The sequence below is a fragment of the Anser cygnoides genome, chromosome 26, assembly GCF_040182565.1.
Source record: "Anser cygnoides isolate HZ-2024a breed goose chromosome 26, Taihu_goose_T2T_genome, whole genome shotgun sequence".
In the NCBI taxonomy this organism is placed as follows: domain Eukaryota; kingdom Metazoa; phylum Chordata; class Aves; order Anseriformes; family Anatidae; genus Anser; species Anser cygnoides.
In genome coordinates, this window is record NC_089898.1 from 549569 (window position 1) to 570225 (window position 20657).

The window sequence follows — 20657 nt, forward strand, 5'->3', positions numbered from 1 at the left end:
CTGCCTCTGGCCAGGGGACGTGAGCAGGGCTGTCACCAGCTCTGCAAACTTCTCTGGACAGGTTCTAGATGTGTGGTTGAGTTGCACAGCATGTGGTGATAAATGTGGGGGCCACGGGTCCTGGTGGCGGACAGTAACGTCAGAAAGTCCAGACACGGCTTCGACGCACCCCGCTGCCCCGCAGAGGTTGCTTTGCATTTCCCGCAGTGCTGGCTTGTCCTGCTGCTCGTCCCCTCTTCCCAAACGCCCGGGATGTTGAAGCAGTTCAGTCCTGCCCTCTGCACTCGCAGCTCTTTCAGTGTGGGGATGCGTGGATTGGGTGCTGGGGCTGAGCAACGGGTGAGACCGCGATAGCCCTGCCGCCGTGCCTGGCACAGCACGTGCGTTACGGAAGGTTCGAGTGTCCGGGACTGGGACAGGGAGGCAAGCACAGGCTGAGCAGCAGTGCAGAGAAACAGAAAGCAGTAGCATGGTGGAAAGACAATTTGGTGCACACTGTGGGCTTTTTAGAGTCTCCTCTTGCAGCAGGGACGTCTGGGCCCCTCCATCGCGGTGTACGCCATAACCCAAAGGCAGCTGGACGCTGGTGGCTGCGTCACCCCTCGGGGTTTCTGTTTGGAGTGCTCACTGGACGAGGAATGGCTTTGATGGGAAAACCTCCTGGAGTGGGAGGAAAGAAAGCGCATCACAAAGCCCGGGGGCGGCTGGAGTGAGGTCAGCGGGCCCGGTTTGGCCTTTTTTGGAAACAGCCGATGTGAGATGCCCGTCAGAAAGGTCTGGATCCACCACGAAGCAGGACGGGTCCCAGCGCTCTCCGCTCTTCCCGGGGACGGGGATGGTTGCGTGTCACCTCCAGTGCCCCACGGGTCTCGGTGGCCGCGGCTGGGTGGGACGGTGCTGCTGGGGCCCTGCCGCAGCCCTCCCAGCCCCGGACCTCCAGCGCGCACCCCAGGCTGCAGTCGCTCCTGCGTGGGGCCGGGGGTGCTTCACTTCCAGACGTGGTGCTCCTGGGGAACTGCTGGATCCGCTTCACCACACTGTAAATAATTACAGTTACCCACTCACTTAAGTAATTTAAAGGATTATTTCTAGTCTCCCTGATTTATAGGCGATTTGGAGTTTTAAGTGTGGGCAAAAAAACAAAACTGAAGCTGGTCTATCAGTCCTCTGAACTCTTAGCTTTGTTGTTTTGAACAGTCATGGGAACATTTTTTTCTTAAGTAGGAGGTTATTATAGGACACTTATTAATAACTAGTCTTGGCTATTTTTAAGTATTTTCAACATACTCTATCATGATAGTACAGCAGAAAGACTAAGTTTAATTCTGCTGCCCCGGTGCTCATAACTCACTTCTGTTTGTTTTGGCTCATCGGGACCGAAGTCCTAACACTGCTTTGCAGGAATAGCGAGAGCCTGAGGACTGTACCGCTTGCTGTTGTTTGGAGCTGCTCATTTTCTAAGAAAAATGAGCATAGAGCATTCTCCTCATAGAGGAGAAACTAAGAGCTGAGTTTGATTTACAATTAAATTTCATCAGGTTTTTCTGGAAATGCCAGAGTCAGCACAGCACAGCTGTGGGTAAAACTCTGGTACTGCTGAACTGGATGGCAGAACTTCAGGGAAAACAAATGTTGCAGACTAAGAACAGAGCCTGCAAATTGGCGTTCTTGGTAATTAAGGGGAAGTGTAAGCAGTCTGCTCTTAAAACAGGATCTGTGTGAAATGACCAAAAGAGGATAAACCCACTCCTCCATGAGAATTGAGCATTTCAGACAAGAGAAATTATATTTACAGTATAATTTATTAAATTTCAGATTGCCATATGCAATAAATTATAGTCAATATAATGATAGCATTGTCATAAAATATTACCATGAAGTACTTGTCTAATATCTAATGTAATTTATACAAATAAGAACGGTAATTATGATGTTTAGAAATTCAGTGTTAATGGGAAGTGAGCAAAATATTAAGGAACTTCACAGTAAATTCAGGGAAATATGTCATTATTATTGCTTTTGTGCAACAATTTATAATGCACCCATACTGCATGAGAAAGAAAAGGTACAGTCACGTAGTGTCTCTAGAGCAAATGCATTCCCTGAAGGCTGAACTTATTGCACCCATACGGTGCACTTCAAAGCATTTTAACAAATGCAGAACGATAAATGATCAGTAGCTGATCAACCTCTAGACTCTCCATTCTAGCAGACAACAGCGAGGCTTAGAAAGGTTTCAAACTTTAGGTAACAAGTTCAGGAAGGCAAAGCAAACACACGAAGTCAGTAAATGCTCAGTCCGTGAGCAGCACCCGCCGTGCGGTGCCGCGGGCTGGCTGGGGTGTGCTGGCCCCCTCCGGGCACTGGCCCCAGGCTGCGGCGCTGCCGCGGGCAGTCCCGGTCCCGTCGGCCGTCTCCCGGCACCGTGCGTCCCGCCAGGAGCTCGCAGGGCAGCACAGCGTGCCGCCTGCGGCAGGAGGTGGCGATCAGTCTCGTCCCGAAACGTTCTCCTCCATTGCCGTTCCCTTCGCCGGCTCAGTGGACTTTGATGGAGTATTTCCGAAATTTCAGGAACTGGAGGAGCTTGTCTTTTCGCCTCTGCTTTAGTGCCATTAGTGCTCTCGTTTTCTCCTCCACGTCCTGGTCGGTGGCGAGGATGATCTTGGCTCTTTCCTCTGCCTTCTTGTCTCCGGAGTGTTTGAAGAGTTTCTGGAGCGACTCTTCGTCGATGCTCTCAAAGATATTGGCCACGGCTTTCTTGCGCAGGGCTGTGTCGAAGCGGTAGCCGTGGACCGAGGGGCTCACTCTCAGGGATGTGGACATGGCTGAGGTTGTGTTGCTTCTCCTTGCTTTCATCTACGTCGGATGCTCTGGGGTTTGCCTTCTGGGTCTGATCGGAGGGATCTGTGTGGTATCTGTGCTGAAGACTGCTATTTAAAGGCAGGCTGAGAAAAAGCCGGAGAGCTCAAGTTACAGTGATGAGGTCACGCTGATGTCAACACTGAATAGTCATAGGCAAGTTAACATTTAAGTTGCCAACTTTCCTCTGTTGTGCAGCCAACTGTAAAAGATTGCTGTGATTCTGCTGTGAGTTTTTCTTTGACCTGGTGCAGAAGGGGATTCGTGCAACTTCCAGCACCGTTGTGTGTCGTTGTGCACCGTTGTACAGTTCAAGCTGCACTTGTGGCCTTTCGTTGTGCTCAGAAAAGCTCTGCACTCAGAAAACCTTGCCTGCTGCAACAGGCTCTTGCACCTAATAAAAAGTGAATATTGAGAACTATTGCAATACTAACAAGAGGTTAGCTGTGAGCCTGTGCCTGCAGATGTCTACTTGTCTGTATCCCAGCCAGACAGAAGGACAAGGCAGCAAAACCTGCTCAGGTCTACGTATGGGACGCTTTCTGCTGCTTTCCGTAGGGTACAGGTCACGTTTAGTAAGCTGTATTTTCAAAGCGGTAGGCAGTTCAGCAAAGGCAGCTAATCCATAAGGTCTCCTGCAGTGACTTTCCCGGGATGTTACAACCTGGAGCTGCCCAATTTGCACGTAGTGGGGCAGCAGGTGGCATCTCTCTGCCCCACGGTGCACATGGTGCCGCAGCAACAGCAGCAAGAGGTTTGTTGCTGTGCTCCTGCCTGCAGCTCATCACTGGAAATTAAAGTTTAAATTCAATTCCTCTGCTCCAAAGGAGTTTGTGTTCCCCACCTCTGCATCCCCAAGCCCTAGGGATGCCAACCCCCCTCTCAATAGGATGAGACTGGGTACGGCAGGCTGCGACAGCCAGCTCTGATGGCTGGAGTGTACTGCCAGGGTTAGAAATCTAACCTTACAAAGACCTGCACCCCACTAAATCTGGCCAGGAATGACAGTGGGTTCAAAGGTTGCTCAAGGCCAAGGATCCAGCGATAAGTGTATTTTGGTTAATGGCTTAAAAGTGGCCGGATGCTGCAGAGGCACTGTTTAGAAAATCAGTTGCTTGTGTACCAGCTGTGTTGATGATTCCCCATTACTCATTCCCACTCAAGAAGGCCACAAACAGGCTTTGTCCCCATGACTGCCCACTACTTAGGGGGGTTCCCTTGTTTATGGGAGAGCCGTGGAGGTGATAGGTGATTGCAGCAAGGAGCAGAGCCGCAGTGACATTGCCTGGTTGCTTGTCACTCCGTATTCCCTCCTCTAACACTTCTGTTCCTTCAGACAGAAGGCAGGAATGTGTCCCTGCACAGCCCTGCAGAAACCCTCTCCTGGCTCTAGCCAGGGAAAAGCCCACAAAGTCCATGTGCTAGGCATTTGTGCAGGCATAGAATAATAATTAATAATAATAATAATAAAGTAATTGTGAACTGTATTGCTTACTAGACAATACAGCAGGCCAGGCTGCTGCTTGGGCAGCAAAACAATTGGTAGTCACCAGCTCCATGCACTTAGATAACAACTGAACCTCTGCACTTCCTGCTGGCGGGGCTCGCCGTGCTTTTTATCTTTAGGAGAGGGAGTGGATTGCGTTTAACTGCTTGACCACTTTCCTATCTGTGACTTAGGAATCGTAAATAGAGCCGGGCACACCCTGGCGCAGCCCTGCACGCTCCATTCAGCCGCATCCTGCTGGGGGACAGGGTTTTCCTGCGGCGGCTCCGCCAGGCGCTGCTCGGTGCCATTGTTACCTGCGTGAGCTCTCGCTGCACGTGCCTGGGATTTTTTTCCACCGGTTCTGCATCACCACCATTGTATGGCTTGCTTTTTACAATTTTCCTAAGTTTCTTTTGTATGTGCTAGCTATTACATGAGTCGGCGTATAAACAGATACCTTTACAAAACCTCTTAATTCTCCTCCTGCCACAAAAACTTAAAAGCCTCTTACTTTACCGTAGCCTTGCTGAATTTGAGAGCATTACACATCAGCTGATGCTTGCTCAACATTTGCAGGGTAAATATGCCCTGAAAATAGGATCTTTTTGATGTGGCTGGCTTCTGGGCCTCTGCCTATGGAAGAGCTCCATGTTTTATCGATGGCTTGCTAAAAAGAAATACAAGAGGGGGGAGCAGTAGGAAGAAGGAAGATGCGTGTTGATTTCCTCTCCTGCTCAGATGCAAAGTGCTGCCTGAAGTACTGTGTGAAGGGAAAACCTGCCTGTGAAAATGTCCAGCTGAAATGCTAAACATTACTTGCTTCACTGAACAGAGAAGTACACTTTCAACGTACTTAGGACAAAAAAACAGCACCAGGAGATCCGTGGTGATCTTGTAGATGTAGAAAACAAACCTTCCTTCTGCAAAGCACGATTTCCCGTAGTTGAAAAGAGGAGCTGAGGCGTGTTAACATATGCCTACTTTTTACTGCTTTTACTGCACATGGAATCGTTCTGCAGGTATTTGCAGAGATATGGCTGATAGAATAAATTAGCAATATTTGTGGCAGATACATGCTCAGAAAAGTATCTGCCATGGAAACCGAGAATAAAACTGATGCTATAAGAGTAAGACATCAAAAAGCTGCCAAGATGAAGAATGTGGTTTTTTTTGTGAGCTCATCTTGCACTGAGCAGTAACAAATGCCTTTGCCCCTTCAAGCTTCTCTTCCCACTTTGCATAAATTTAGTTGTGTTCAACTCTGACTGAGAGATGAAGCTATACCTCGTCTGTTTTTTCCACTATTTTTTATATCATTCTTTTAATACTGCCTTCCCAGTAATGCCTAGGAGGAATTATTCATGTGTTGGGCTGGAGCGAAACTTCAGACAAGATGCGATTTCTATCACAGCTCTCCTGCTATTATTGTATAATTGCTTCGTGAACGTAAACGCTCTGTTTCACACATTAATGGGAGGATTAATTCCAACCCACTATTCTGTCTCTGCAGAACGGCTTAGCCACATCCCTAACTGCGCTCTGCTTTTTGGGAGATGACGTACTTGGAGGGTTCCTGCCATGGGGCTCTTCTGTGGGAGGAACAGCCTTGCCTGAGCTCGGGGGTCCTCCCACGGCAGTTTTGAAGTGGAGGCACCTATTTTCTGTAGGTTAAACCAACCTTCTGGGTCTAGCAATCACTGGAGGGAAAGACTTGGAGTGGGCGGCTTGGAGGCCACATCTCCCAGCCAGGGCGTCTGCCCGGGGGGCATCGACAGCAAGGGGCTGCTGCAGGAGTCCCGTGGTGCCCCCCGTGGTGCTGCGGGAGGGGCAGGGCAGCCCCGACCTCTGCTCTCTGCTCTGCCAACCAAGAGCCCCGCGCTGGGTCCTGGGTCCCTCAGTCCCTGGCGAAGCCGGGGAGGTGGCAGCTGGGAGCCGCGGGTGCCTTCACCCCTGCGAACTCTTGCAGAGAACTTGGTCTGCATTGGTGTAGCAGTCCAAAATCCCTCCAAACAAGGCAATCTGGGATGCATTTTGTGAAGGCATGTTTTGCATAGCTTTCCTTTCGCTAGCCTGCCTAAGCCCGCACAGCTTGTAATATCGCCTCGGTATTGAAAGATGCGGCAGCCCCAAAGAGCATTGGTGCTACAGAGGCCTCACCAAGCAAAATATTGATGTTATTCCCTAGAAGTGATTTTTCAAAGCAGGCTTCCAAGATCCCTGCTTGGCTGCCTGTTCTTTAGGATGCTGTTGTCCAAACTCCTGCATGAGAGGCAGGAACTTCTGAATATGGGCTGGGTGATTTTCATTGCGCCGGGACTCGGGGGAAAGCAGCAAATAGCAGAGGGCAGGACAACACCACTGGCTGACATTGTGCTCTGTGCTGCCAGCAGGACTACAAACAGCTGTTAATTCTGGCGATCAGGGTGAAATAAGGAACCAGACCTGTGTGACAGCTCAAACACGGAAGCAGGAGCGTGCAATCAGTGCTCAACTGCACCAAATGTTATCAGATTGTTTAGCCATAAAACTTAGCAGTAAAAGATTGGGAAAAAAGAAGGGGGGGGGGGGGGGTCATCTAATCTATCCTGGAAAATGGAGTTCTTAGTTTTTCAGACCAGCTGCCTTTTAAAATTCCAGTGAACTGTTAAACAGTATTGCTTTTCTCATAAAGAAACAAGGATTAACTGCTCTAATCTTTGTTTGGCAAAGTCGTATCTTAAATATTCAGAAACTGAGCATGTAGAAGGGCTTTTAGAAGGCTTTGGGACAGGAGAGGGATGTGAAATTATTGCCTTGAAAACACGTGTGTCTTTAGCTCATGGCCAGAGCATGCTTGGCTTACAAGGAGCTCCCTTCTCCTGGCACTTTTCTGCCTGTGCCAAATTGCTTTTCCCAGAATCCTGGGAGCTGGGCAGAGGAAACCTGAAATATTTCCCGGTGGTGAGAAGGGGACTCGGGGCTCTCCGTCAGCTCACGGCCGGTAGCAGCCAAGGGCTGGGCTGTGTCTGACCGGGGGCTGGTGCAGCAGAACGGGGGCAGCGGCCGTGCCACGTGCAGCGCTGGGGGCGGCTGCCCCAGGGCTGTGCCCAGCCCCCTGCCCGCATCCCCCTTCTGCTGGTGCGGAGCAAGCACCACGGCTTGCTGAACAGAGGTGCAGTGCTGCACGTGCCTCTCGGCCACACTTGCCCTGTCTGAACGGGGACTGAAGGCTCCAGACACTGGTCAGAGCTAAATGGTTTGCAACAAACATCCCATTCGTGGGAACTGCGTTTCTGGGCGTGTTGAACCAGGGAAGGGCAGCCTTGCAGCTTAACAAAAGGGTATTGAGTTTCTCTTTGAAAACACAAGAGGTGCCTTTCAGTGCATTCAATGGAAAAATCTGAGAATTTGAAAATGTCCAAGAACTTCAGGCCATTTTCCCCATCGTTTCCCAAACATGTTTCCCATCCTTTCCCTCATTGTATTTGTTTGACCTCTGAGTCACTTTCAGCCCTGTTCGTGCAGGTTGGAGAATCCTTGCCCTTCTTAGGAGTGGTAAATACAGCTCTTGACATGTTTGCTCTTGGCTGGGAAATGCATTTGGAGATGGAGTGCTCCACAGCACAGAAACAGCTGTGGGATGGCTGGAGGTCAAAGAGGAACCAGTTCATCGTGTTCCTCCTGGAATCCAGATTCCTGGGAATCTGTCAGACATCCAGGTCGCATGAATGGCAGTGCCTGGCCCAGCTTCCCAACCTCCTCTACCTACTGCCACTTGCAATCTTGACTAATGCGGCCTTTTGCTCTACAGCACAGGCTCCGCTTGTTGGTTTTGTTGGTGGTGGTTTGGTTTGGTTTGGTTTGGTTTTCCTGTAGTTGTTGTTTCTTTAATAGAGCTTCTGGGAACATTTGTCCCCAGATCTCAGAGCAGTACTCTGTGCTCCTGGCTCATAAAAACTGAGAAATACACTTAACCGTGCGTGTTTCCAGTGACCTGACTTGTGGTGTCAGGTTTAGATGTGCAGTACAACGTGATGCTTTTGAACAGCAGATGTGCTACAGCTCAGTTCCTGGAAAGTAAAGAAATGTCTCAGCTTAGTTCGAGATATTTGTGCTCGCACAACTGTCTAAAACACATGCCACTCTGGCAGAGCTGCTTGTCCAGCGTGCAGGGTCAGGCCCTTGCCAGAGCGCGGGGGCTTGTCCCTGCGACGGCAGAGCTGGCCCTGTGGCTGCTGTGAAGGGCATCTCTTTCGTTCTCCAGCCGTTTTAAGGACAGCTGAAAAATTAAAGAAAACAGGAAATTTGCGTGGTTTCGATGCAGTAAGAGGAGTTGGTAAGAGGTGCCGGGGCTGCGGAGTGAGAGCCTAGCCCTGCCCTCGCGGAGGCTGCTGCAGCGGCTGCAGCACCCGTGCCCCTGCGGGCCAGTCCGCTGCTGGTCCTGGCACCCAGGGGCGCTGGCCGGGCATGCTGGAGCCGGGAGGGTGCTGCCTCGAGGGGGGAGCAGCTCTGCCAGCTGCCTGCAAACACTGCTGCCCAGCCACGGGAGCCGATCGCCACGCTGCGCAGAGAGACCATATAAGAGTAAAGTTTGTGGTATTACTGATAATGAATGTCTCCTCATTTCTCATAAATTCTCTGCTAAATGTACGATCACTGAGTTAATAATGCAGTGCAGGACATAATGAATAGCCAGTTACAGTAAGTAAATCATGGCTGCTAAGGAACAGAAACAGAAACTTCTGGCAGTTCTAAAAGCCTGCACGCTTTTAAAGAAGTTGTACATTCAACAAAGTGACTTCTGGAGAAAAAGGCTTGCTCCTTTGGGGATTTGGAGGTGGTGGGGATGGGAAGGCTGTGTAAGGAGGCCGTGGGTGGGTTCTTCCCTGCTTGTGGTTTCCCGAAACCATCTTTCAAGGTGAAACTCCAGCCCGGGTTCCCCCCGCAGCCGGGCTGCTCCCTGCCATGGTGCTGGGCACGGGCAGTGCCTATCCGCCGGCTTGGCAGAGCGGCTCACAGAGTCCTGCTGTTTCGTGGGAGTCGGGGAAAGCATTTTAACGTGCTGACTTCAACATCTTCCTCCCGGGTCAGCAAGGCTGAGCACGGTAATGAAAGTTGAGACTTTCAAGCACGAACAAACTTTTCTTCTTTCTCTGCAGAGTTTCCTGTTTGATCTTCCTGAAGGTCCTGACTACCCCTCGCTGGAGAAGGGCGACGGCAGCGCCGTCTCCAGCTGTCAGACAGCTCATTGTCTGCTGCCCAGGGACGGGCTCGCGGGAAATCCTGCCGGGGGGCTTGGGCGCGGGGCTGCCGGGGTCACTGCCGCAGCCCAGCCCACGTCTGACAGTACCAGACACACGTACCGGGTCTCAAGTGCCCCCTTCGTCGGGGCTGTAATTGCTGCCGAGCCGCTTCCGCAGCAAGAGGTGGCGGGCAGGATGCGTGCCTTTGTGCCGCGCCGGCTTCTGGGCACCGCGGTGCCGCCACGCCGTTCCTGGAGCCACGCAGGCGGCAGCCCAGGGCTGCACGCAGGGATTTGGTATCTTGGGTACCTGGTCAGGGCTGAGACGGCCCAGACGAGCTCCCAGCCATAGCCCCGAGGGTTTGGGACTGGTTGTATGCTGGACACTGCGGAGGAAACCGAGGTGATGTCCGTGCAGTTGTGTGGCACAGCGAGCAGCTGAGGGCATGGGCCACGCACGGCGGCGCTCTGCCAGAAGCTGACTGCAGTCATGGTGCGATGGAGACAGTTAATTAAAATAGCAAGGCCCCCTCCCTCCAAAATGTGATTTTGATCTGCACGTGCAGCTTATTTACCTGGTTTGAGTGAAGTGCTGTGCAGCAGTAAGGCTGCGTCCCAGCTCTGGAGCGTGGGCAGCGACCGACTGCTGCCGGTTTTGGGGCAGCTCTCAGTTCTGACCTGGAAAATACAACGCTGGTTTGTGACCACCCGGGAACAGCCCCAGAGCCGTTCCTGTGGTGAGGACCCTGGCAGGGGGCACCTTGCTGCCTGGTGCTGCATGCCCAGGAGGGCAGTTTGTGAGCAGCAAACCAGCAAATTCAGGTTTTGGCTCCTTAATCTTGCAGCAATGCAAAAGCAGCACGTGGCCGAGGGAGCTCCCGTCGGGGCTGTGGTTCGGGGAACAGCAGCGGGTGTTTGGTTGCAGCATACTGGCGAGGCTTGGCGAACACTCGGCTGAGTAATGCTGAGTGAAGAAAACTCATCAGAGCTGAGGAAAACACCCAGCCTGAGCACTATGGGGATTTATCAGGAAATCAACGGGTATGTAAAGTGTGTGGGAGATTAGCTTGAAATTATGGTGTTATCAGCTTTGTATTTCATTCCTCCAGTAATAAAAGAGTTCCTCAGAGAAAACAGATGGTGTTTGCCTCCCCGTCACCCTCTCTTGTGGCCTGACAGTTTTCACTCCATAGCTGCTAGAAAAGCAATATCTGCACCCCTCCTCCCATCACTGCTGCCATTTCGGGGCGCGCTGCAGCCCGAATCCCCCAGCCCCTGCCTTCCCTGGGGCTGCCGGCAGCAAGAGAGCAGGGGTCCGCATCGCACGGGCTGGCGGGGGGCGCACGCCTGCTTTGGGGGCTGTTTCTGGCCCTCCTGCAGGACCCTGGGGCTGGCCGTGCCCGGGGCCGGGACCCCCGCAGCGGCCGGGACCGGGCTGTTCCCAGGAGCGCGGCCGCATTGCCGGGGTCACGGCGGGTTACTGAACTTGCGCCAGCCGTTGTTTTCCCCGGCACACTGCAGTCCATAACACGTCAGCTCCCACTCAGAAAAGCAATAGCAGGGCTATAAAGCGTATCTCCGGCACGGGGGTGAGGCAGGCAGTTTCGGGCGCCGGGCCGGCCGGCGGTGCCAGCCTACGGCTGAAGTCCGAGGGGCAGAGCGTGGGCAGGGAGGGTGCCCCGTGCCCCGGGAGGGTGCCCCGTGCCCCGGGAGGGTGCCCCGTGCCCCGGGGCCGGGCTCAGCAGGCTGCAGCCTGCTGCGTCCTGCCTGCCCCCCGGGGAAGGCACCCAGGCTCCCCGGGCAGCAGCGCGCCTGCGCTCAGGCATGGTTCACTCCTGCCATGATGCTTTCGAGAAGTTTCCCGACAGTCGCTTTGCCTAATTATTGTAATCTAAGTGACCGATGCCTTGTTTACAAGGAAGCCTTGTCTTTGTTCTAGAGATCTGCCCTTGAATCCTTGTCAAGTGTCAGTTCTGGTTTATGGATATTTTTGTCTGTCTACACTGGTTTATTTATGCACACAGTTCAAGCACAAAAGAATAGTTTTAGAGTTGCGAGTTTATTTCAGCCGTGTCAGAGGGGAGAAAAGGGGACAAGGATGATGCTGTGTGTGTATATATAGGCATGGTAAAAAGAGCTTTGCAGCCCCCTGACAGAAGCGTGACTGAGCAGCAACCGCTAACCGTGCGCATGAGCCGAGACGCCTCCCACTCGGGTTGTGATCTGCTGTGGGTTCAGTATCAGCGCGTTTTGCAATTTGTGCCCTGAAGTCATCAGCATCTGCCTGGGAGAAGCAAATCGGGTTAGCATATGTCTTTATAGCTACCTTCAGAAGAGAAATCTGCCTGTTGCCAGTGCCTGGCTGAGGCCCATTTAGCCAAAAGGGAGCAGGCACCGTTGTCAGTGCCCCTCCAGCCTGGGGAAGACATCTGGGAAGAGAGAGCCCTCCAAGCTGTGTCTTAGGGCTTGTAAGCCTGACAGTTCTTCGTGTAGGTCGTGCTTCATATTTAACAGGTCAAATTGTACGTACACTGCAGGGACCTTACTGCAGGTCATGTTGCTGAAAAGCCTGGTCCGAATCACCCAGACCAGCACGGTGAGCACTTTTCTTGCAGCACATGCAGTGCCTGGGGCTGCTCGCACAGGAGCTGGCCTCTGCCGGGGCAATGCTCTGACTCTCCTGCTCTCACAGGCGCTCTTCTTCATGGCGTGACATGGGGCAGAGCAAGAGAGAGCTCTGGATGGTGCGGTCAGTACGTAAAGGCTTTTCAAGGTGATTGCAAAAGCCTTCGTGCAGCTTGCAATCCTAACCCTTTCCCTCTTTTGTCTCTTACATAAGAAACCCTGAAAGAAAAACAGGTCAAAACAAGTGTTTTTGATCTTGCTGGCTTCCTACAGGGCCTGGCACTGCAGCAGGCTGCAGTGTGTAACTGATGTGCCAAATTGCCGTTGTGGTGCTGCATGTGTTTTTCCATAATGCACGAATGCAGGTGCCCCCCATTGCCCCAGCTCCTCGGCGGGCTCCCGGCAGTGCCCAGGAGTGGAGAGAGGGGAATGGGGGTCCAGGGATTGTGGGGGCGGCCAGGATGTGTCAGGGAGCTCTGTGCACCCCGCTCTGACGTGAAGCACAAATGAAAGTTAAAAAAAGTCCTCAATCAGTAAACAGCAGCAAGCATGACGTGCCGTTAAGGAGGCCGGTGAGCCCATCCACAAAAATCCCTCCATGCAGAAAGCTGAGTCAGTTCCGGCCACAATGAGGTTCGTGGAAGGAGCATTTACTGAAGCTGTTTAGGGAAAGCTGATGGAGAAAGTAAACAAAATCTGGTAGCTATTTAACCCCAGAAATCCCCGCTCCTCCACAAGCCTGACATCTGCCCCAGCAGGGGCAGCGGGAAGCCGTGGGGCAGACAGAGGGCACCTGCCCTTGCAGACAGGGTTGCACCCAGCAGCCTTGGGGTGATGCAGGGCAGGGGCACCCGAGCTGCCCAAAGGGCGGCTGCTCCTGCTGAGGGGCCGTGCCCTCGTCCTCCCGGGCCCTCGTCCTCCCGGGCCCTCGTCCTCCCGGGCACGCCTCCCCGGGCACCAGCCCCCAGAGGTGCAGGGTCCTGTCCCCCCCAGCAGAACAGCTCCTGCCGCTGCCAGCCCCGTCCGGGCACTGCAAGGCAGGCAGCAGAAGCCTCCGGCCGCTACTCCCAGGCACTGTGTTTTGCCAGCATGCAGGTAAACACCAGGCCTCTCGTTCAGCAAATTAATTGGGAATGAAAGGAATTAATAGCCTTGCTAACCACTCCTGGCCTTACAGGAATCGTGTCCTGGCTCGCCTCGTCTGCTCGCAGCAAATCCCACTGCCAGCGAGTTCCCCCTGCACCTCGTTAGTAAAATAGTTTCCTCTGTGGCTTTCTCCCCGCAGGGCCATGGGGCTCCTCTCTGTTGAGGAAACTTCTTTGATCAGTAGAAATGACACCAGGAAAATATTTTCCGTTTCTGTCAGGATAAAAAAAGGCTCAAGTGAAGCATGATTGCTGAAAAAAACCAGAGCAACCCCAGTGCCTTTTCGGAAAGCTTCCTACTGTTGCATACAGTAAACACAGAATATATTTAGAAGCAGAGCCCAGCATGACACCGCCTCTTACTGCAATAATAGCAGAGTCTTTTCTTCTTTTCCTTTTTTTTTCTTTTTATTGAAGAAATCTGTTTGACAGAGCTCATGGGAAACGTGGTACAGTTTGCCTCGTAAGCTCACCGCGGCTGTTGGAGACGCAGTCGCCTTTGTTTGCTCGTGTTTACCCTGGTCTAGCAACTGCAGGCTGCAGTGACTAACTTCACAAGCAGGCGATGGAGCGTACGTGGCGCTTCCTCCGAGCAGCACCGGCGCAACGCCACCGGCACAGCCGGTGATTAAGCCCTGGCTCCTGGCATGAAAGGGCCGCTCCGAGTGCTTGGAGAAACCCTTCCCAGCATCCGCCCACTTTCCCCTTGCTGGACTGAGTGTGCACACTGGGGCTGGGCTCCCAGCGCCCGCTGCCTGCGCTGCTCAGCTCCGGAGATGCTGCACCATTCCCAGCGATGCCTCATGGCAAGCGGGGCCTTTCTAGGTGAGGAAATATCTGTAGAAAAAGGGCTCTGCCCAAGCAGCGTCATCTCCGCTAATCCTAAAATGAAAACCCTGGTGGAACTGGAGCAACAGGAGAGCTGAAGGAAAGGGACGTGAGTTTATTGCAAATCTTCATGTCAGACAGGTACTGCAGCTAGCACCAGATGTCCCAAACGCATCCTTTTGGTATTATACATGCAAATGATGGCCATGATTTATTTATCGGAAAAATCCGTATTTCATAATAATGTACTTTCTCCATAGTATTTATTATTTAAATTACCCGAGCTCCTTATCATAAACCAGGAACCTGCTGTGCTCAGCTCTGAGTAAATACAGAAGAAGACAGCCCCTGTCTCAAAGAGCCTGCTGTCACAGCGTGCGCACTTTACTCCTGCCCCAACACGCGGCGAGGATGGCTGCCTGCCCTGCTCAGCGCCGCGCTGCTGGTGGGGACGGGCGCGTGCCGAGGGCTCAGCACCTCCACCCGTGTCTCCAGCCCGGGAACTGCGGCCACAGCGAGCGTGGGGCCACGCATGGCCCCGTCCCTGTATGCCCCAGGATGTTTCTTGGCCTCTGTCCTGGTGTATTTTTCATGTTCCCTCAGTCTTTGGAGGAGGGGGAGATACAAAGCACACCCGTCTCTTCCAGCTGTGTATTATTTCCTACAACAAGGCTGCAAACACAATCCTCAAACATTCCCATTGCTAGCAGAGGGCTCTGGCAGCGCTGCAGCAGCAGCGTGCAGTTACTGCAATATTTGTAAGGAGGTCAAAGACCTTTGCCAAGACGCTGCTTTAGCTCTGGCTAGTTTCCAAATCGTTTGCCCCATGCAAAGCTATTTTTATTTTCATGCTAATGTTTTGGTTGATGGTTCCTACTATTTCCAAACAGCTTTAATGGTGCAGTGTTTTATAAACGCTGCCCATACCTTGGAGACTCCAGGGCTTGAAATAAAGCTCTTTCCCAAAGGTCCCTCTGGGGAGCCTTCCATCTGGTGACTCGCTTTACAACTGGTGCTGGTTCCCAGCACCAAATCCCTGGGAATACACGAACAGCATTTGTCTGACACTGAGCTGAGAAACAAGGTGCCAAGAGCTGCAGCCGCAGGAGCACAGCCCTATGGCAGCCTTCGGCGCGCGAGTCCCTCGTCACCTTGTCCCAGCGCTGCTGCAGCGCTGAGCCTGCACCTGAGCAGACCGCACACTGCAGCGGCAAGCCAAAACCAGGGAGGAAAATCAGGATTCAGCGAACAGGCTGCAGCTGCCATGAGGCAACAGAGAACATGTAAATGCAGCTGGGGCAGGGATGCTTGTCTGCCTGTTAGGGCTGGGTAGGTAAAACACTCCAGAAAGCCAAATATTTAGTTGTGTGTACCCAGGGAGCACAAAAGAACCCCTTCCTGCCCTGATGGAGCATTCCTCCTGCGCGGGTGAGCAGGCTGCTGACAGCTGCAGGAGGCAGGTCCAGGAACACATTGGCAGGGACCCCTGGGCAAGGAGCATACAAAATGGAGTGTGGCAGAGCGGGCAGAACGGGAGAGACAAACGGCAGGAAAAAAAGCTGCCGGAGAGAGAGCCGTGGCTGCCTCGGGGCGCTGCGCCCAGGGCATCCCCAGCACAGCAGTGCCGGTAGCCCCTGATCATCACCTCCACAGTGATGGCTCTTCAATCTGTTCCTCACTCCCCTTCCATATTAGGCATAATTTAGCAGCTCCTCTCTCCTCCTCCTTCTGTGCTGTAATTAGCACTTTTTGGCTTGAGTCATGTCCTTTAATCATATCTGGACTGCAGTCACTCCTGCCAAGGTGAGTAATTCCCCAGGCAGAGATAAAGCCCTCTGCGCTTCTTGAGCTTTTGCCAGGTCAAGCGTTCAGAGGGATGCAGTGGCCAGAGCGTGTACCAGATACAACATCGGGTCTTGGGCAAGTGGCAGTGCCAAGAAGGTTAAGGCAATTATTTCCTGTGCCCTCCTGTTCCTCCCAAGTGGGAATTGCAAAGCAAACTTGGTTGTTATTACTAAATTGCTCTGAGACCAGCGGCTGAGCCGTGCAGGAGAGGAGAGTGCGACAGAGACAAGTACTTTGCACAAATTTGTCCCCACTGGTACATGTCCATCGCGGGAAGTCACTCGGGGACAGCCCCTGGCTGTGATACGGGGACAGCTGGAGCTGCGGGTACAACAGGTTTAGGTGCTCATTGCTTTCCCAGTGCATGGACAGCAGAGCGGCTGTACAGCTGGCCGCATCCTGGGATGTGACCGGCCGCAGACCTGCAGCCTGCGGGCGCCCTCAGGACAGCCACCGGCAGGTCTGGGTACCGGCCCCCGAGGGCTTCGGGGAGTGGCTCTGAGTTAAGTGGGTAGAGAAAAATGGGGGAGAAAATGAGCAGTCCTGGAACAGAATGGGAGGGTGCAGAGAGGGATGTCAGACACGCTTCGGGCAGGAGCAGGCTGCCGTTTAGAGGGGACCTTTAGGATGATGATAGTAGCTGAGGGATCCTGAGATGGTGCTGCAGACCTCCCGGGCACTTAAGGAAAGTTGGTCATGAAACGTTTTATAGCTTATGAGGAGCTCGTAAGGCAGCCAGGACCTGGATAATGGGGGATTTTAATTACTTGGATATTGATGGACATAATAACTGTGCAGCAAACCACAAAGGGAAACCTGTGGCTAGAGGGGAGAGCAAGATTGATCTATGCACAGCATGTTAAATAACCTAAACCGTTTGGAGCTTCTTCTGGCCCTGGCTCCAGGAGCACAGCCAAGTATGATAAATAAGTTTGGGGTTGAGAAGTGTCTAGAATCCAAATGTTTATATTCTTGTTCGATTTCAAATATTCACCAGAGTGGTAGCAGGAGTTGTGGCAAAGCACTTGCTCGGCGTGCCAGGCGGCTGCGCGTGCTGCGGGAGCGGTGCCGGCCACCCAGCTGCCGCGGGGAGCGGCTGCAAACGGGGAGAGGAAGCTCGGGAGCTTTTGCACAGAGTTTCTGAGAGTTGAGAAGCCCCTGGAGCACCCCTGCCCCCCACGCCGCCCCCCGGGGCCCACCAGAGATTCCAGCTGCCAGGGGAGGGCAGGAGCTGAGCCCAGGGCTCAGGGCAGCCCAGTCCCTGCTCCAGCGGCAGCAGAGCTTGCTGTTGGCTTTTGCTCTTGCCTGGGAAGACAGCAGGGCTGGGGGATGCAGCCAGGGACTGTTTCCCGTGTGTTACCTGAGGTGGAGAGGGCAATAAGGCACCTTTCATCCTTTCACCCTGTTCATGCACTATACAAGGGGCTTTCGGAGAGCAGAGCATCCTCCTCTTGGGTGTCCAGGCAGGGTACAAGAGTGATCCCTCCCCAGCCTGCCCTTGCCTGGGTTGTGGAGAAAAGGGCTGCAGCACCTGGAAAAGTCATTGTGCCTGTGCGTCAGCAGCTGGGCGAGACACTAGGCTGGAAAATGGGTGGCAGAGCACCTGAGTGTGCTACGCTCGTGTCTGCAGAAGGTGGACTCACAGAGTGGGACGGGGAGTGCCGTGCCGTGCCGTGCTGTGCCGTGCTGTGCCGTGCTGTGCCGTGCCTGCCGGGCGGGTCCCGTGCTGCAGAGTCTCGCAATGGAAACGTGTGCATCAGCCTGCCTGGGGCAGCACCTCTGTTTGTATTGATAAGGCAGTTTTCTGTGTGGGCAGTGCTAATTTGGGTCTGCAGCCGCTGCTCTGGTTGCAGCCGAAGGCTGCGACATTCCTGTTGGTTTTGCATCAGCTATCTGGCAGGAATCCTTCCCAACTGATCTGGCAGGTGCTGCCTGACTCAGGGGGGCGGAACAAAGCCCGGGCACAGCCCCAGCCCAGCAGTGCTGCCGGGCAGCTAAACGAGGAGAAGTCCACCTGGGAGCAGCAACAGCTCTGAGAGGGCCCTGAGCTCCCCGCAGGGAGCAGCGATGCACAGGAACATGCAGGAATGCCCAGCCTGGCCCTTGGGCACATCCAGCCGGGACTGCTCTTTTGCTGTTTGACTTTAATAAAGAGCTGAATAAATGGGCCTAACCCTGCCCGATGCAGAGCCGCGGTGCTTCGGGTGTCCCGTAGGCTCTGGGCAGCGACCAGTGCCGCAGCGCCGTGCACCCCTCTTCAGGATTTCCTTTGCTCTTGCACAACAAATGCCAAGTGCCGTGTTATTTTCAAATGTGTTGTGGCATCTTTAGGCATAGGGCCCGCTAAATTATTTAAATGCAATGTGCTTCCAGTCGTAATGCACCTGAGACCTTAGATGTCTGCGTCTTGTGATCAATATTAGACAGCAGTGGTTTGGAAACAGAGAGAAATCAAAGCTCTCGCAGAGAAGCTGTCCCAGCCTGCCGGGAGGAGAGACAGGAAGGGGCCGTGCATCACTGTCTGGGCGCTGAGAGCCTGCAGGATCTGCCCGCACCGACTTTAAAGGAGATGAAGCTGATTAATGCCTGTGCTGTCACTGCATGCTTGTCTCACACAGCGTTTCGTAAACTGTAGTCAGATCTGACGAGCCCTCGCTATGTCGTTTGTCGGCCTGGGAAAGCCATGGGCTCAGAAGCAGTTTCTGAGGAAGCACACAGCAATTCAGGCACCTTCCTCATCCCCCGGGGCAGTGCTGGCAGAGCCCAGGGTCCCTGCAGGAGGGTCCCGGAGCCCTGCCACCTCTCCTCTGGCTGCCCCGCTCCATTTCCCTGCAGAGGGGGGCACAGGTCTGTGCCCTCCCTCCCCTGGTTGAGCTTTGCCAGGGCTCTGCCTGTGCAGGGGCAGGGAGTGAGGGCTCCAGGAGGGTTTGCAACAGGGACGGCTCCTTCTGGGGACCCCTTGCCCTTGGCTGGCGCTGGCGTCACTGCCGACCAGCCTTTGCTTGGGTGCTTTGCAGCACGGGGACAGCCCCTGCGTCTCCCCCGCAGTGGCCATCTGCATGAGCTCCCTGGGAGCCCTTATTATATTTTTCATTTAGCCAGAGTGACTTTTTCTCCCCTCCAGTTTGCTGTTTGCCTGAAATGGTCTGAAATGTAATAGACCAAGACAATCATCAGTATGAAATATTTCCTACATAAAATATGCAGTAGCTATTCAGAAATGAAGATCGAGTGGAATGAGGGCTGCCAGACAAAGATTTAAAGGTGCTGACATGTTCCTATAGGCTGTTTACTGAAGATATCTTTGCCTAAGCCCCAGTTTTAAGACTGCCTTTCAAAAGAGGGCACAAAATAAAATTTTAGCAAGGAGCTTTAATAATTCAAGGCGCCGTGTGCTGAGCTTTTTGTTACCCTTATGGGAATGAAACCTCATTTCAAAGGACCTTGACTTTCTTCTGATAGTGCAGGAGAAGTGGCACTGCCAGAGCTATTTTTGCACTGAGACACTGATTGGGTGTGAAACCTGTCTCTGGTGGCCGTGCCAGCAAACCCGGGCAGACAAAACGTGGATGCATATGGCCTGATTTCCCTCAGGATGCCAACACCGAGGGATTTGGGGGTGCTCTCTGTAAAATCAGGCCACTTGGGCATCTGGTGTTATGAAAAGCTGCGCAGCCACCGCAGAAATGCGGAGCTGAGGGTGCGTTGGCTGCTCTTGCTTCACGTGCTGTGGTGCTTCTGTCTCGGTGCCTGTGTGCTACGGGTTGGGCTGACCCCCGCCTCGGGCTGGGTGCTGCGCGTACCCGCTGCTCCAGAGCGCAGGGGAGGACCTTGGCTTCATCTGGGGCGGTTTTCCTTTGCTGGACCCTTTTGGAAACCGTATGTCCCCTGCCACAGCGCGATATTGATCACCGAGAATTAAGAAAGTGAGCCCTGTGTGTGCCCAGAAGTTGCAGCGTTACCCTGGTGGCATCCTGAACCCTCAATCAGGAGCTGCAATGAAGCTGGTAATGGAGAATAAAAGTACAGCCTTATCACTCGGTGCATCGCCGCCAAGCGACCGCCCGCTCCTTGAGGCCCCTTGCTGCCCCGGTTTGCTCGTGTCTCTCCTCCACGTCCCCCTTCCAGCTGGCTCTGCGTGACTCCAGCAGACTCCGGTTTGCCAGCAGGCAGCCTGGGGGTAATTGTGGCCCAGCCACAGACCCAGCATCCATTTCAGATCTCTGCCTGTTACTCAGACTGGAAGCAGGCATTTCAGTAAGTAAGCCTGTCAGGTAATAGGGAAATGTGGGGCAACCAGGAGCCCTATTTTTTAGACCGGGCAGCTTGTTTTTGTCAGCCCAATTCCAGGTTCAGCCTGAAAGAATCACAGAATACCCCAAGCTGGGAAGGACCCGCTCGGATCGCCGCATCCAGCTCCGGAAGGGTGTGATGAGAGCTGGTGGCCTGAGGCTGCCTTCATGGTTTGGGACCTGCACGTGCCCGGCAGCCCTGGGCCCTGAAGAAACGTGCCCTGCCGTGGCGTTGCAGTGCCATACTTCATCGCTCCGGAGGCAAGAGGAGCTGAGGCTGACAGACGGGGGTGCCAAAGGCCTTGGGGCGCAGCGGAAAGCCCCCGTCCTGCGAACCGTTTGCGCCCCACGGC

At 53.6% G+C, this 20657-nt stretch overlaps 1 protein-coding gene across 1 annotated transcript; it reads right to left on the reverse strand.

Annotated features, from left to right (window-relative positions):
* Nucleotides 1–1783: 1783 nt before the first annotated feature.
* TCIM (transcriptional and immune response regulator) lies at nt 1784–2920 on the reverse strand. The gene has a single exon (XM_013194470.3). The coding sequence runs from the start codon at nt 2854–2856 to the stop codon at nt 2536–2538; it is 321 nt and encodes a 106-aa protein (XP_013049924.1). The 5' UTR covers nt 2857–2920; the 3' UTR covers nt 1784–2535.
* Between the last annotated feature and the right edge of the window lie 17737 nt (nt 2921–20657).

Coding starts and splice junctions, on each gene's coding strand:
- TCIM (XM_013194470.3), bottom strand. CDS start 2,856: ATGAAAGCAAGGAGAAGCAACACAACCTCAGCCATGTCCACATCCCTG.